The sequence below is a fragment of the Drosophila montana genome, unplaced genomic scaffold, assembly GCF_035044405.1.
Source record: "Drosophila montana isolate Dmon_TW-CO22-7 unplaced genomic scaffold, ASM3504440v1 contig_1455_1, whole genome shotgun sequence".
In the NCBI taxonomy this organism is placed as follows: domain Eukaryota; kingdom Metazoa; phylum Arthropoda; class Insecta; order Diptera; family Drosophilidae; genus Drosophila; species Drosophila montana.
In genome coordinates this window covers 158,368-170,816 of record NW_026996406.1, presented here as the reverse complement: position 1 = coordinate 170,816, position 12,449 = coordinate 158,368, and the positions used below count along the sequence as shown (strand labels likewise).

Sequence of the window (12,449 nt, the reverse complement as noted above, 5' to 3'; positions counted from 1 at the left end):
TGTAACAGTGAGAACCGCATCGAACGGCGCCAAATGTTAAGTGCCAAATGATATCGATGTTGTTGAGGCAACTGTAACAGTGGCAAGTACTGCGGAATAGACTTGATGTCAATATTAACAGCGTGGAGAGTGTCAACGAAGCTTATCAAATTACTTTAACAGTAAGAAGTGCAGCAAAGGGCTGAACGGCTTGTGAGCTGTTGAACTATTGCCGAAGCAGCGCAAACAATATGTTAGTCATTTTAACAGCGCGCACAACAAACGATTGGAGATATCTTACAGTGAGAAGCGCAGCGAAAGGTGCCAATGTTAAAACTTACTGTTAACGAAGTCAATAAAAAGCTGTAAGAGTGAGAAGAAAAGTGAAACAAACATAAAATCAAAAAGTTAACGACCTCTACAAAATAACTTTAACAGCAAGTCAAAGTTCTGTTAATTGCACTTAACAGTGCTTTAACAGCTATCGATATAAATGATAAAAATTAGAGAACATTGTTTGTTTTATGTTATTTGATCTGATTTTATTCAAGCAAACTAAAAATTAACAAAATTGTTTAAACATTTCTTAGGTTAAACTACAAGTTACAATTATATTCGATTGTTATATACACACACGCGCAGATTGCGACAAATCGGACTGCGCAGTTCCAGTTGACATGCAAATAAACACTAGTACAGACAACTGGATGATGACGCTGGGCCGTGCCGCAACTGCGAACTAAACTGTAGATCAACTTAAACATAGACTAGACCATTAATTTAACTAAGCTAATTAGCTTCAATGGAAGAGTGCACATAACGCTACAAAAAGGAAGCACTTGGAAAGTGTTGAATTGTTGCAATTGCATAACTTAGGCGATAATAGTAGTTAAAAACTTGGATGATTTGTATTTTGTTTATAATTCTCTGGAAGGCAAGTTCTTTATCATCTTATGAATGTCTAGGAAGCACAACTTTCGAGTTGAATTCTACATATTAATATATATATATATATTTATTTACAAAGAACCATTCGTTCACATCAGCTGTTATCGATTGTGTGTTATCGTTTATCGTTTATCGTTCATATTCGCATACTTAAATATTAAATCACAGTGGTGAGATTTGTTTTTCTTTTTCCGTTTTTTTTTTTTTCTTTTCTTATAACGTTTTTCGACGTTTGCCGAAATTGGGTTCAGAACCGCAACGCCTGCTACAGCCAACGGGAGCCTGAAGAGACCCCCAGAATATGTGTATAAATATTTATAAATTGGAGATCCTACGTTGATTTCTATCTGGGCGGGCAGAAGCTAAAGTAGGGAAAGAGTTGACAGTGCAGCGAATAGAAGCGCTTGGGATCGGCCTTCAGATCGAAGCCATCCACCTTGATCACATTCCATTGGTTCTTCATGTGCGCATAGCTAAAGGATACCTGATCCTGGAACGTATCCGAGCGTATTAGCTCCATGGGCTCCAAATGCGAGTGGAAATTGTCGACCACGGTCAGCGGCACCTTCAGCAGATGCTCTGCAGAGAACCCAAAAAAATAACACAAAGAAGGGAAACAGTTAATATTACGCCTCATCGAACCTCTCCACGTAGCTGGCCTGGCAGGCACTCACCTATGATGAAGCCCATTGTGACATCGTCCGGAAAGCGTATCTTGTCGCCGATGCTAATGAATTTGCCGCCACCTGCTATGGGCAGCATTTTGAGAGTCAGGGCGCGGCTGAGGCAGAAGCCAGCGCCGCCAGTGGCAAACCAAAAGGTGATCTTCTTGTTTGTCGTCGTGTTCTTCTGCAAAAAGGAGAAGATAAAGGCCAAGTTAACGGAAGAGCTGTATGAATGAGCTGAGCAAAGGATAAACACAAATAAAAATCCATAATGCATACGCTGTTTATAGGAGGAATAAAGGGGATTGAAGTTAGAGTTAAAATAGGCTACGAAAAACTTCAACTCGCACAGATCTTCCTAATAAACTCTTGCCTGCCTTTGACAATTAGATTAAAGTTCGATCTCCTCTAAATATCCTGCCAAAAAAAGTCCATTCCCTTCAACCAAATCCTTTTCAATTGATTTTTAGCTGCTTTTACACCTTAAACAGAGTATTGTGCAGTTGTGCCCAATCATTTTGGCACCGGCTCAGCGCAAATTGTTGCTCAAAACTCAAGAAACTGGTCCAAAAATTAAAACAAACCAAAAAAAAAAAACGGAAAATAAACTTGATTAATTGACCATGTAAATGGGACATGTGCGTTGAGGAAACTTAATACGGATTCCAAACCCAAACCAAGCCCAAAAACCGAAACTAAATCGAGTCTGGAGACTCGACTGCAGCAACATCGCCTCCTCGTGACCTAATGAAGCGTTAAGTTTTTGGGCTTTCAATTAGTTTGTGGCAAGGTTCAGGCTCGGCTGTCGATTCGCTACGGCGCTCTGTGGCATGCGGCCAGCCTACACGCCAAGTGCTGGCCCAAAACTATTGGGGCATGCAACAGGCAGCATTCATTTGCGGGATCAGCTGGCCATATTTCAAATGCCCCAGCCAGCAGCCAGCCGGATTGAATTGGGAACGGGATCAGCTGGAGAGAGGGAAAGGGAGAGGGGGAGAGGGAGAGCATCTGAGCCAGATCATATCGGTTATTAATGATAGCCTCCGCTGGCAGCTGGAAGCCAAATGGCGGCATAGACAAATGGCCACAGTCGGGCGCATAAATAATGCAGCCGCAGGTCCGCGCAGGAGAAAGGCACAGATCGCAGAGCTATATATACCCAGAGAGCTATGGACATGGCCATAAACACAGAGTCATGTAATTATGTGTATTGGAAAATATGCAAAAAAAAATATAAAAATCAATAAGTGAGATCTAGGCGAGAATGCGCGACTAGCTATTACCCTGTAACTAGCGCGGAGCAGGCGGACTTTGCAAAACAAAACTTCTCTCTATTTTGTGCGATTGTTATGATATATTCAGATCTAACGATAATCAAAGCTATATATCGCTATATTATTACAATTTCGGAAGAAATTTAGTAAAAAATATAAAATGTATGTATTCTAAATTTACTTTACGTTCGTTAGACCAAGCTGTTATAAACTTGTCGGTAGTCTCTACTTTGTTTTAAAATCGATAGTTATCGATTTAGATAAAAATTGAAGGAAGATAGGCATGAACATGCCAAACATCAAGTCCTGTATACCCTCTCTTAGACTTTTTCATCAAATACAGGGTATACACGAAACAAGCAATAATAACAGATATTTGCACTTACATTATCCAAGTGTATCTCCAGCGGCGAGGATATGCTCGGCTTGCCCAGATACCAGTCCACGCTGGGACTATACTCGTCCAGCAGCTTCACCAAACGGGGCACATTGACATAGTTGTCATCGTCGAAGTGACAGAACCATCTGGAGAGAGAGAGAGAACAGAAACACAGAAAATCAGTTTAATATCAAAAATTCAAGACGAGCAAACAACACACAATCTGATTTTAAATATATTCATACATTTCCCTAAAGTATTTACAAATATCTTATTTTCCCCATTTGTTAAACATACAAAAAGAAAAAAAAGAAATGGAGCTGACGCTGGAGCAATTGGCGCGCATCGCGCTGGGCGTGCCGGAAATGAATCACGTGAACGTGGCCGTGCTGCACAGCCTGCTGGATGCGCTGATGAAGAAGCTGGCCTGCCAGCAGGATCTGGTCACTATTGGTGGCTTTGAGGGCAAGTGCTTGGAGCGTTTGCTGGAGCGCTCGAAAATCTCGCCGCTGCCCTTTGATGTGGCCACAATTGTGCCCATTTCCACGGAGCTGGACAAGGTGGAGGCCATGGAGCAGCGTCTGGCCACGCTGGAATTGAAAATGAATGCGCATTTCCAGCAGATACGCGTCTGCAACAAGGTCAACACGAAAAAGTATCACAAACAGTTGTGGGAACAGTATGCATCGCCGTGCGAGGATCTGTGCACCGTTTGCGATGAGGACAACAAGATTGCGTGCAGCCTGCTGCAGAATATGGACTTTATGAAGAAGCTGCTGCGACGCATTGCGTCGCCCATGATCGATATGGTGGAGCAAATCCAAAAGGATCTCAATAAATTCTACGAGACACTGAGGGAGTTTCTGCGCAAAACCGAGGAACTGTTCGAACGACTCGAGCTGGTCAAACAGTGCGTCATCGAGATTGAGAATCTGCGCGAACTGGTCAAGGAATACAATCTGACCTTCATTGGCACCATGGAAGAGCTGCAGGACATGCTGGACAGCAAGCTGGACAAGGTCCATATGCCCGCGCTCAAGAAATACATACGCGATCGCTTCGACAACATCGATCAGCGTCTGTTCAAGATCGAGGACAAGGATTCGTGCCCGCGCGCCGCCGGCTTCATCAACACGGGCATCCGCTGCATCTCGTGCGGCAATCAGCGCATCGGCGTCGATGTCGGCCCGCTCACCATCGGACCCCTGCCCGATGCGACCGGCAGCAAAAAGAGCAACATTAGTCCCGCCAACTGCCAGAAGACGCTGGTCTATCGCACCATGGACAAGGAGCCGACGCTGATGGTGCGTGTCCAGAATTTGGATCTGAATGTGATTGCCCAGCGACTGAATCGCACCAACAGCGGCAAGGTATGCAAACTGCCCGAGGCCAATGACACCATCTACGGAGTTCGCAACTCCGTCTTCTCCAGCTAGACACGAATATATACATATATATTCGATTCCCCCTGTGTACACGTATTTACTCGTTCACTCAAAATCGTTACGTTTAATAAAAGTGCAACTCGTAGAGGAAAAAAAAGTGCACTCATTTAAATTGTAATTACCGGTAGTCAGTAGCTCTTTTTTTTGATCCCCTTCTGCTGCTGCAGCTGGGGATTAGCCGCAGTGACAAACGATCAACCATATCCGGTAGCTGCCGGCGCGTTCGGCCTAATGATGCCATTAAAATGCAGCCGGGGACGGGTTCCCCTTCGGACTCCGACTCGAACTCGAACTCGAACTCGAACTTGGACTTGGACAACTAATGGGGTAACATGAATCGGTCATCAGGTTTGCGCCAACCTTCTGGAGAAATCGACTAAAAGCATTCGAAATTTCCTTAAATAACTCAACTCTGTAACGGGTTTCGGTTATCTACTTAAGTGATTCGGGCTTAAGTAGATTTCAGAGGGGGGGAGTGGAGCAGTTGAGGGAGGGGCATTATCATATACAGCTATATAAGTTACGAGCTTCTTGAGAGCCTTAACAAGAGCACAGGGGAATATTATTACATACTTTTATTTTATTGTTTATAAATATATATTTATTTAAGATGTGTATATTTTATTTTCAGCGAACCTTTTTTTGTCGATTAGATATTCCTATTACTAGGCCTATGAAGAAATACCCAAAGAATTAATCTTCAGGTAAGTATCTAAGATATTAGAAAATCTCTTAAATTGATTCGCCCCATTTTAAAGAAGGTTCTCTGAAAACTGATCTATCAAGGAAATGTTTATTTGTATGAACCGTATTTAGAACATATTTAGACATAGATATTGGTTAAAAAAAACACTGAGAAAATGTATCTCAAGTTAAAAATTTAGCACAATTTGATTTCGAGAAATCGACAGCTTTTAATAACTAACTATAAGTTAAGAGTTCTTTCTTATATTGCTTTAACCTGCAAAATCCTATATCTAAAAAGCTGATTTCGTCTTTCAATTAATTCCGTTCTTCATCAATAATTCCTTTCATCATACATTTAACTGTGAGTTAGGAGCTCGCCCAATATCTAGTTAATGTTTACTTCGGCAGTTGTTTTGCCTTCTATCATATCTTTAAGGTGCCAAAATTCGACAACATTGATCACAATTCATTTGCCCAAGTCTCTATAAAATCTGTTGCTATATCTATAAACATTTTGCCAGCGGAATGAGTCTAACTCAAGAGTAGGCCCAAGTTGTTGCCCCCCATACACACACCCCCCCCCCCCCCCTCCTCTCACTCTCTGTCTGGCCATTGGATATGGTGAGGAGTTCATAAGTATTCAATAAAATCGATGCGTTTGTTGGCGTCTCTTGGGTAATTTAATATAATTTTTATTGCATAAGCCGAGCGAGGGGTGGCGACGAGGGGGCATCTGAGGGGCAGCGGTTAGGGGGTCAGGGCATGGTTGGTGTCTTCACTTTTCTAAGCGCAGCGGCAGCTAAGCTAATCGCAGTTGTGGCATTCATAAATTGCGCGTTGTTGTTGTTGTTGTTGTTGTTGTGGCTGTGGCTGCCACATGCGATACCTGTGCGAAACGGCAGCCAAGTTGTTGTTGTTGTTGTTGCTGTTGTTGTTGCCTCTTTAGTCGCTTCGTGTCGCATAAATATGCGCTTTTAATTTCACTTAATTATGCGTGCCGCAATGTGCGTACACTCTGAGAAAAGCTCAGGCTTGGTTTGAAAATTTTACAAATATTAAAAAATAAGTCTTGTATAGAGTACAAAAAATACTTTTTAAGATATTAAGCACACTTCAAATAAGCTTAAAACCCTGCCATATGCACAGCATTAATCTAAAAGTAATTTGAAAATTCTTTTTAAAAGAAACATCATGCTTGAAATAAGCGAAAAGTATACGAAGCAAGCACTAAATTTGTAGTATTCTACATTTAGCTTGAGAGTTGCAAGAAAATAAGTCTTGAATTAAGTTAAAAAATACTTTTTAAGAGATTTAGCACACTTAAAATAAGCGTAAAACCTAACCTATGCACAGCAAAAGTCTTGAATTAATTTGAAAATTCTGATTAAAATATGCAAAAAGTACACAAAGCAAGCGCTAAATTTGTAGGATTCATCATTTAGTTTGAGTGCTGCAAGAAAATGAGTCTTGAATAAAGTTAAAAAATACTTTTTAAAAGATGTCGCATGCCTAACAATGCACAGCATAACTCTCGCAGTCATTTTAAAGACCTTATTACAATAAATATCATGCTTAAAATAAGCGTAAAAGTGCCCAATGAAAGCAACTTCTTTGTGAGATTCTATATTTTGCTTGTGTGTAGCAAGAAAATTAATCTTGAATTATGTACAAAAAACATATGAGAAGAATTTGCGTGCCGGAAAAATATCGTAGAAAGTGCACAAAGCAAATACGATATTTCCTAGCTTCAATATTTCTTTTGATGTCTCATTTTCTTTACTTTGGGCTTAAGCAAGTTCTTGAATTAAGAATTTTGTTCTTAATTATAACAATTTTCAAATTTGGGTGCATTTTTTTAATGTTTTCACCTGATATGAGAATAAAGCTCTTGAGCTTATTTTTCTCTGAGTGTAGCCTCATCCTTACCAGCCTCTTAACAGCCTTTTGTCACTCCTCCTCTCTTTCTCGCCCTCTCTCTCTCTCTCCCTCTCTCTTTCCCCCCTTTTTTCTTGCATTTACCAAATTGAAATCTAGCTGGCATTTTATGTGTTTGCCGTCGTTTAATTAACGCGTTCCTCTATGCTTTTTCGGCTTCTATTTGGCATTTTATGAAAATGAAAATGTTTTCATTTCGTTTCGGCATATCGAAGCGTTCGATCGTTGGTTTAGTGGAGTGGAGTGGGGTGAGGCAGAGGGGGGGAGGGCAAAGGGGGGCAAACGATCGATGCAGCTGGCCAACAACGTTGGTGGCTCAAATGCTGCAGCGTTTTGTTTGTTTGGCTTTTGGGTTTCGTCTGTTTATCTGGCATCGCATTGCAGCAGCAGCTGAAGGAGCCTTGTGTGTGTGTTTGAGTGTGTAGTGTGTGTGTGTGTGTGTGTGTGTGGCCGCGAAAAACGAGACGCAAAACGAGTGCAAAACTTTTATTTTTTGCTCAAGTTAGTTTATTTTTCATGGCAGTTTTCCAATTACTTGAGCTGCTGCTGTCGCTGCTGCTGATGTTGGTGATGTGGGCAGATTTTGAGAGCAGCAGCAGCAGCAGCTGTTGCCGGGGCGTTGGCGTCCTCCTCGTCCTCCTCCTCGTCGTCGTTGTCGTCGTCGTTGTGGACTGCAGTCAAAATGAGTTTATGTCTGGAGCCATAATAAAAAATGATTGACGGGCCACTTCGCGAGCCGCCAATGCAGGCAGTCTTAATAGATTTCGCATTAAGTGTGAGTCGGAGTCAGCAGTCGGCCCAGCACAGTCTGCGTTAAAAGTATTTTGACAGGCAGGCGAGCAAAGGCAGCCAGATAAGCGATCGCCCGAAAGAGAGTGCCACAAAAAAATCAAGTAAAATAAAGTAAAGAAAAGGATGACGAACTGATTTGGTTTCGTTGTGTTTTGTTTTCTCTGCCCCGTGGTCTGGCTTTGCAATTAGCAATAAGTCAGCTGTCAGGCGTCGAATGTATCTTACAGATACATTATTTGCGGATTGATACAAATCAATGTGCCCTGTGTCAGAGGGGCTCAGCAAACAAGATATTTACATTAAGCGGGCACTTAAATCAAACAACAACAACAACTCGGCTCATTAACAACAACAACAACAACGGCAGCAACAGCTGTTGCAGTTGCAGGCATGAGTCAGAGATTTATGAGCGCCCGCTGCGCGCAGTTTTTTGTATCTTGCAGATACACAAAAGCGTTTACCACGTTTTGCTTTGACACGCTCACTGAACAATTGAAAACAGCGGCGACAATTGAAACGCATTTGTCAGATACGACGACGACGACGACGACGACGGCTGGCGACGATGTCGCTGGCGTTATGCCTGACAAGGCAATCAGTGGCTCTGAGCAGCAGCAGCAGCAGCAGCAGATACAAAATGTATCTTGTAGCTACACGTCTGGCAAATTGACGCCAATTGTCGTGTGGGCGACTCTAATTGAAATGTAGAGCAAGCGATTTGCCGAACAGCAGCAGCATTCGCTTTCCGCCGGATGTCCAACTGCAGCGACAACTGTTGCTGCCGCCGCCGCTGCTGCTGCTGCTGTTGCAACTTCATCTGCATATGCAACCAGCTCGAATTGTGCATTTCCGTAGCATAAAAAACTAAAGCAGCAACAACTTCAGATTGCGACAATGTCAAGCGGCTGTAGTCGCTCCCTCTCTCTCTCTCTATAGATTGGCTCAATTGAATAATTGACTACAGTTTTGTTGGTGTTGCTGCCACAAGTGGCAAATAAATGAAATTGATGCGTACTTTCCCTCCAACACGCTGCTGTTGCTGCCGCTGTTGCTGCTGCTGCTGTCGTCGCCGCCGCTTCACACGCGGCTCGCCCCTCTGTGGCCGCAAAAAGGAAAAATTTTCTCACAGCAACAACATCTGGTTTTTTCACATATGCGACACAAAATGCTTATGATGAGGTTTTCCAAGCCGCAAAGAAAAGCATATTGCAGCAACAACAGCAACAACAACAACAACAACAGCAATTAAAATTGTCGCAGCGCTGACTTCAGCTGAGCCTCAGATGGATTGGTGCAGTCTGTGTGTGTGTGTGTGTGTGTGTGTGGTGTGCATAATATTGTGTCTGTTGCTGTTGGAAAATGCCGCAACTTCCCTGTTTAACCAGCACCCCCCCCCCCCTCCACACCGCCTCTTGGACTATTATTTTATGTGGGATTAGCTGCGGGTTGATTGCATCGGGGCAAAAGAAAAATAAAAGGGGGGCAAGCAACAGTGTGGCACGTCTGGGAAATAACATTGATGGGGCGCACAAAGAGACGTCACCGCAACGTGCAACGAAATTCCCACGCACTTTCTTGGCAGCGACAGCAACAACAACAACAACAACAACAACAACAACAACAACTGTGGCAGCAGCACCCACCCAAAAATTGCAGGCAACAATCGTTAAATGTATATGCAACAACAACAGCAACAACAACAACAACAACAGCAACAACAACAATCTGTTGCCCTTTTTTGTTGTGAATCCTGTTTTTTCTGTGTACTTTCCTTGGCTCCATTTGGCAGTTGATGCCGTGAATATTACGCATAATACGTGTCGTAATTACAAGAGGGCAGGCCGACAACAACAACAACAACAACAACAACAACATCAAAAAAAAAAGGTAAAGAAATGCCGTTATAATGTCCAATAAATGTTGATTACGAAACGTGCCGCAACCAGCTGCACCAGTTACCAGATACAAATGCACAGATACAGATACAAATGCACAGCTACAGATACAAATGGACAGCTACAGATACAAATGCACAGCTACAGATACAAGTGCACAGCTACAGATACAAATGCACAGCTACAGATACAAATGCACAGCTACAGATACAAGTGCACAGCTACAGATACAGATACATTCGACTATCTGCGTCATGACAAGGGCATGCGCCCGTTTCGCAATTCTTATAAAAAATGTACATTCGCACAATGTTCGCTAGTCGAACGCGACATTTGTTTATTAGGTGTGGCCGCCACACACACGGCACGATCTGGCTATACCCAAACACACCCAAGACTAACACACACACGCACACGCACACACAAACTTGCACACAGCAAGAGATAAATTAGAACTTGAAACAAATGAATTGAAAAATAAAAAGTTGAAAGCAGCCACAACAACAACAAAAGCAAAAGCAAGAAAACAATTTAAAGCGTGGAATTTGTGGCCGCCTAATACAAAAACAAGGCTGCTCCAGTCGGTGGTTGACCGACTAGTAGATGCCCTGGAATGCCGGAATACTTATGCTGGCATACTGGAATACTTATTCGTAATGTCTAACAAACAAACTAGACTAGTAGATACCCTGTTTACAGCTGTAATACTTAGTCGTAATGTCTAAAATACTAACTAGACTTTAGCTGGCGGCTGTGCTTCTTCTTCGCTCTATGCCACACTTCATTTTGTAGCTTTAAATAACTTTGGAGTTTACTGAGCGAACAGTTTGAAATACTCAGGAAATAAAGATGGCATTCAAATGTCATCATGAGAAGTCTTCCTGGCAAATGGTATTTAAAAAGAAATTTCCAAACAAACGTAGTTTTCTCTAGTTCTTATAATCTTTAAGATGTGCTCAAAAAAAAAAAACGTGTATCGGAAATCGATATTTATCGATTGTTGAAAATGGAGGGCCCCTGAATGCAACAGACGGACGAAATCGATATTTATCGATTGTTGAGCAAATTGAGGGATTTATGTAATCAAACATATAATCTGCGTATGATGTAAGAGAACTTATAACACCAAATTTAAGAGACTCTTGGATCTAACAGACGGACATGTATCGGAAAATGATATTTATCGGTTGTTGAAAAAATGAAGGGCATCTCAAAAAGAAAACATAATCTGCATATATGTGATATAAGACTCTTGGATCCAACAGACAGACAGACAGAAATGGGCAAGGCTAAATCGACTCGATTGTTGATCCCGATCAAGCACATATATGCTTTGTAGAGCCAAAACCTGCCTCTCACTGGCTGGTACATACATAAGCACAGCTTCATTAAACCCTATTTAAGCCGTGTTTAATGGGTATAGGACATATAAAAACGAATTTATAATAAATCCAAATGTCGCAAGAGGTGCAGAGGCGGCGCCGACACCTTATTGGCGCCTCAACGTTTGTGTGTGTGTGTGTGTGTGTGCTATAGAAATTCCTTTTAACCGATTTCCCTAGAGCTCATAATTAATGATTGCATTAAGCTAAGAGAGGGGCGAGGAAAGAGGGGCGAGCGTAACGTTTCAAATGCAGGCTGATTGACGTGCCAGGTCGAGCGGTCAGTTGTTGCCTGTGACTTGCACTTGCAGTTGTTGTTGTTGCTGCTGTTACAATTGTTGCTGTTGCTGCTGTTACAATTGTTGCTGTTGTAATTTTAATTAAATTGCACTAATTGCTCGGCTTTATAATAGAGACTCGTACCGCGTACTGCAATTAGCCAGTCAGCAGCAAGCAAAAGGCGTCGCTCGTCTTGAGCTGTGCCCGGCAACAAGTTGCTGTTGTGCGGACCACGGCAACTTTTGCATTGAATATAATTAAAAGAAAGAGATAAAAGAGAAACACGTTCAGTTGAACTGCGCTGCTTGATTTGCATTTAATAGAACGGACATCCCGCTGCTGCGAGTCAATTTTACCAGCAACAGCAGCAACAGCAGCAGCAGCAACAGCAACATGTTGCTGCTGTGCGTAGCAATGGGTCATAAAAGCGCAGCAGCAGGCAACTGAGCGCCATAATTGCCAGTTTCAGTGCACGTTAATTAACCTCTTTCCATATTTTGCCAGGCATTGTTGTTGCTGTTGCTGTTGCTGTTGCGGCTGCTGCTGCTGTTGCTGTGTTTGGGCTTTGCACTTATTCCACAGCAAAATTTAAGCGTTGCCAATCAACGGCCACAGGAAACTGGCTGCGCCCGGCTGTGCCACCTGATACCATTTCATATTGCCTGCAAACAGCAGCCGCAACAACAACAGCAACTCCTGCAACAACAACAACTGTTGCTGCTGCAGCCGCCGCCTCATCTTGATCATAACTGCACATTTAGCTTGGCTGCCATTTATTTTGTTTTATTT

At 42.5% G+C, this 12,449-nt stretch overlaps 2 protein-coding genes across 2 annotated transcripts in view; one reads left to right on the top strand and one right to left on the bottom strand.

The window, feature by feature from the left end:
• Nucleotides 1-521: 521 nt before the first annotated feature.
• fng (Fringe glycosyltransferase) overlaps nucleotides 522-12,449 on the bottom strand; it is a 33,861-nt gene continuing 21,933 nt past the window's right edge. Inside the window, exons 5-7 of the mRNA XM_064686603.1 lie at nucleotides 3,253-3,391; nucleotides 1,602-1,776; nucleotides 522-1,506 (exon numbers count right to left, since the gene is read on the bottom strand). Coding sequence (XP_064542673.1) covers nucleotides 1,271-1,506; nucleotides 1,602-1,776; nucleotides 3,253-3,391 — 550 coding nt within the window. The 3' untranslated portion in view covers nucleotides 522-1,270. The remainder of the gene's footprint in view (nucleotides 1,507-1,601; nucleotides 1,777-3,252; nucleotides 3,392-12,449) is intronic.
• LOC135431460 (uncharacterized) lies at nucleotides 3,437-4,808 on the top strand. The gene has a single exon (XM_064686615.1). The coding sequence runs from the start codon at nucleotides 3,560-3,562 to the stop codon at nucleotides 4,679-4,681; it is 1,122 nt and encodes a 373-aa protein (XP_064542685.1). The 5' UTR covers nucleotides 3,437-3,559; the 3' UTR covers nucleotides 4,682-4,808.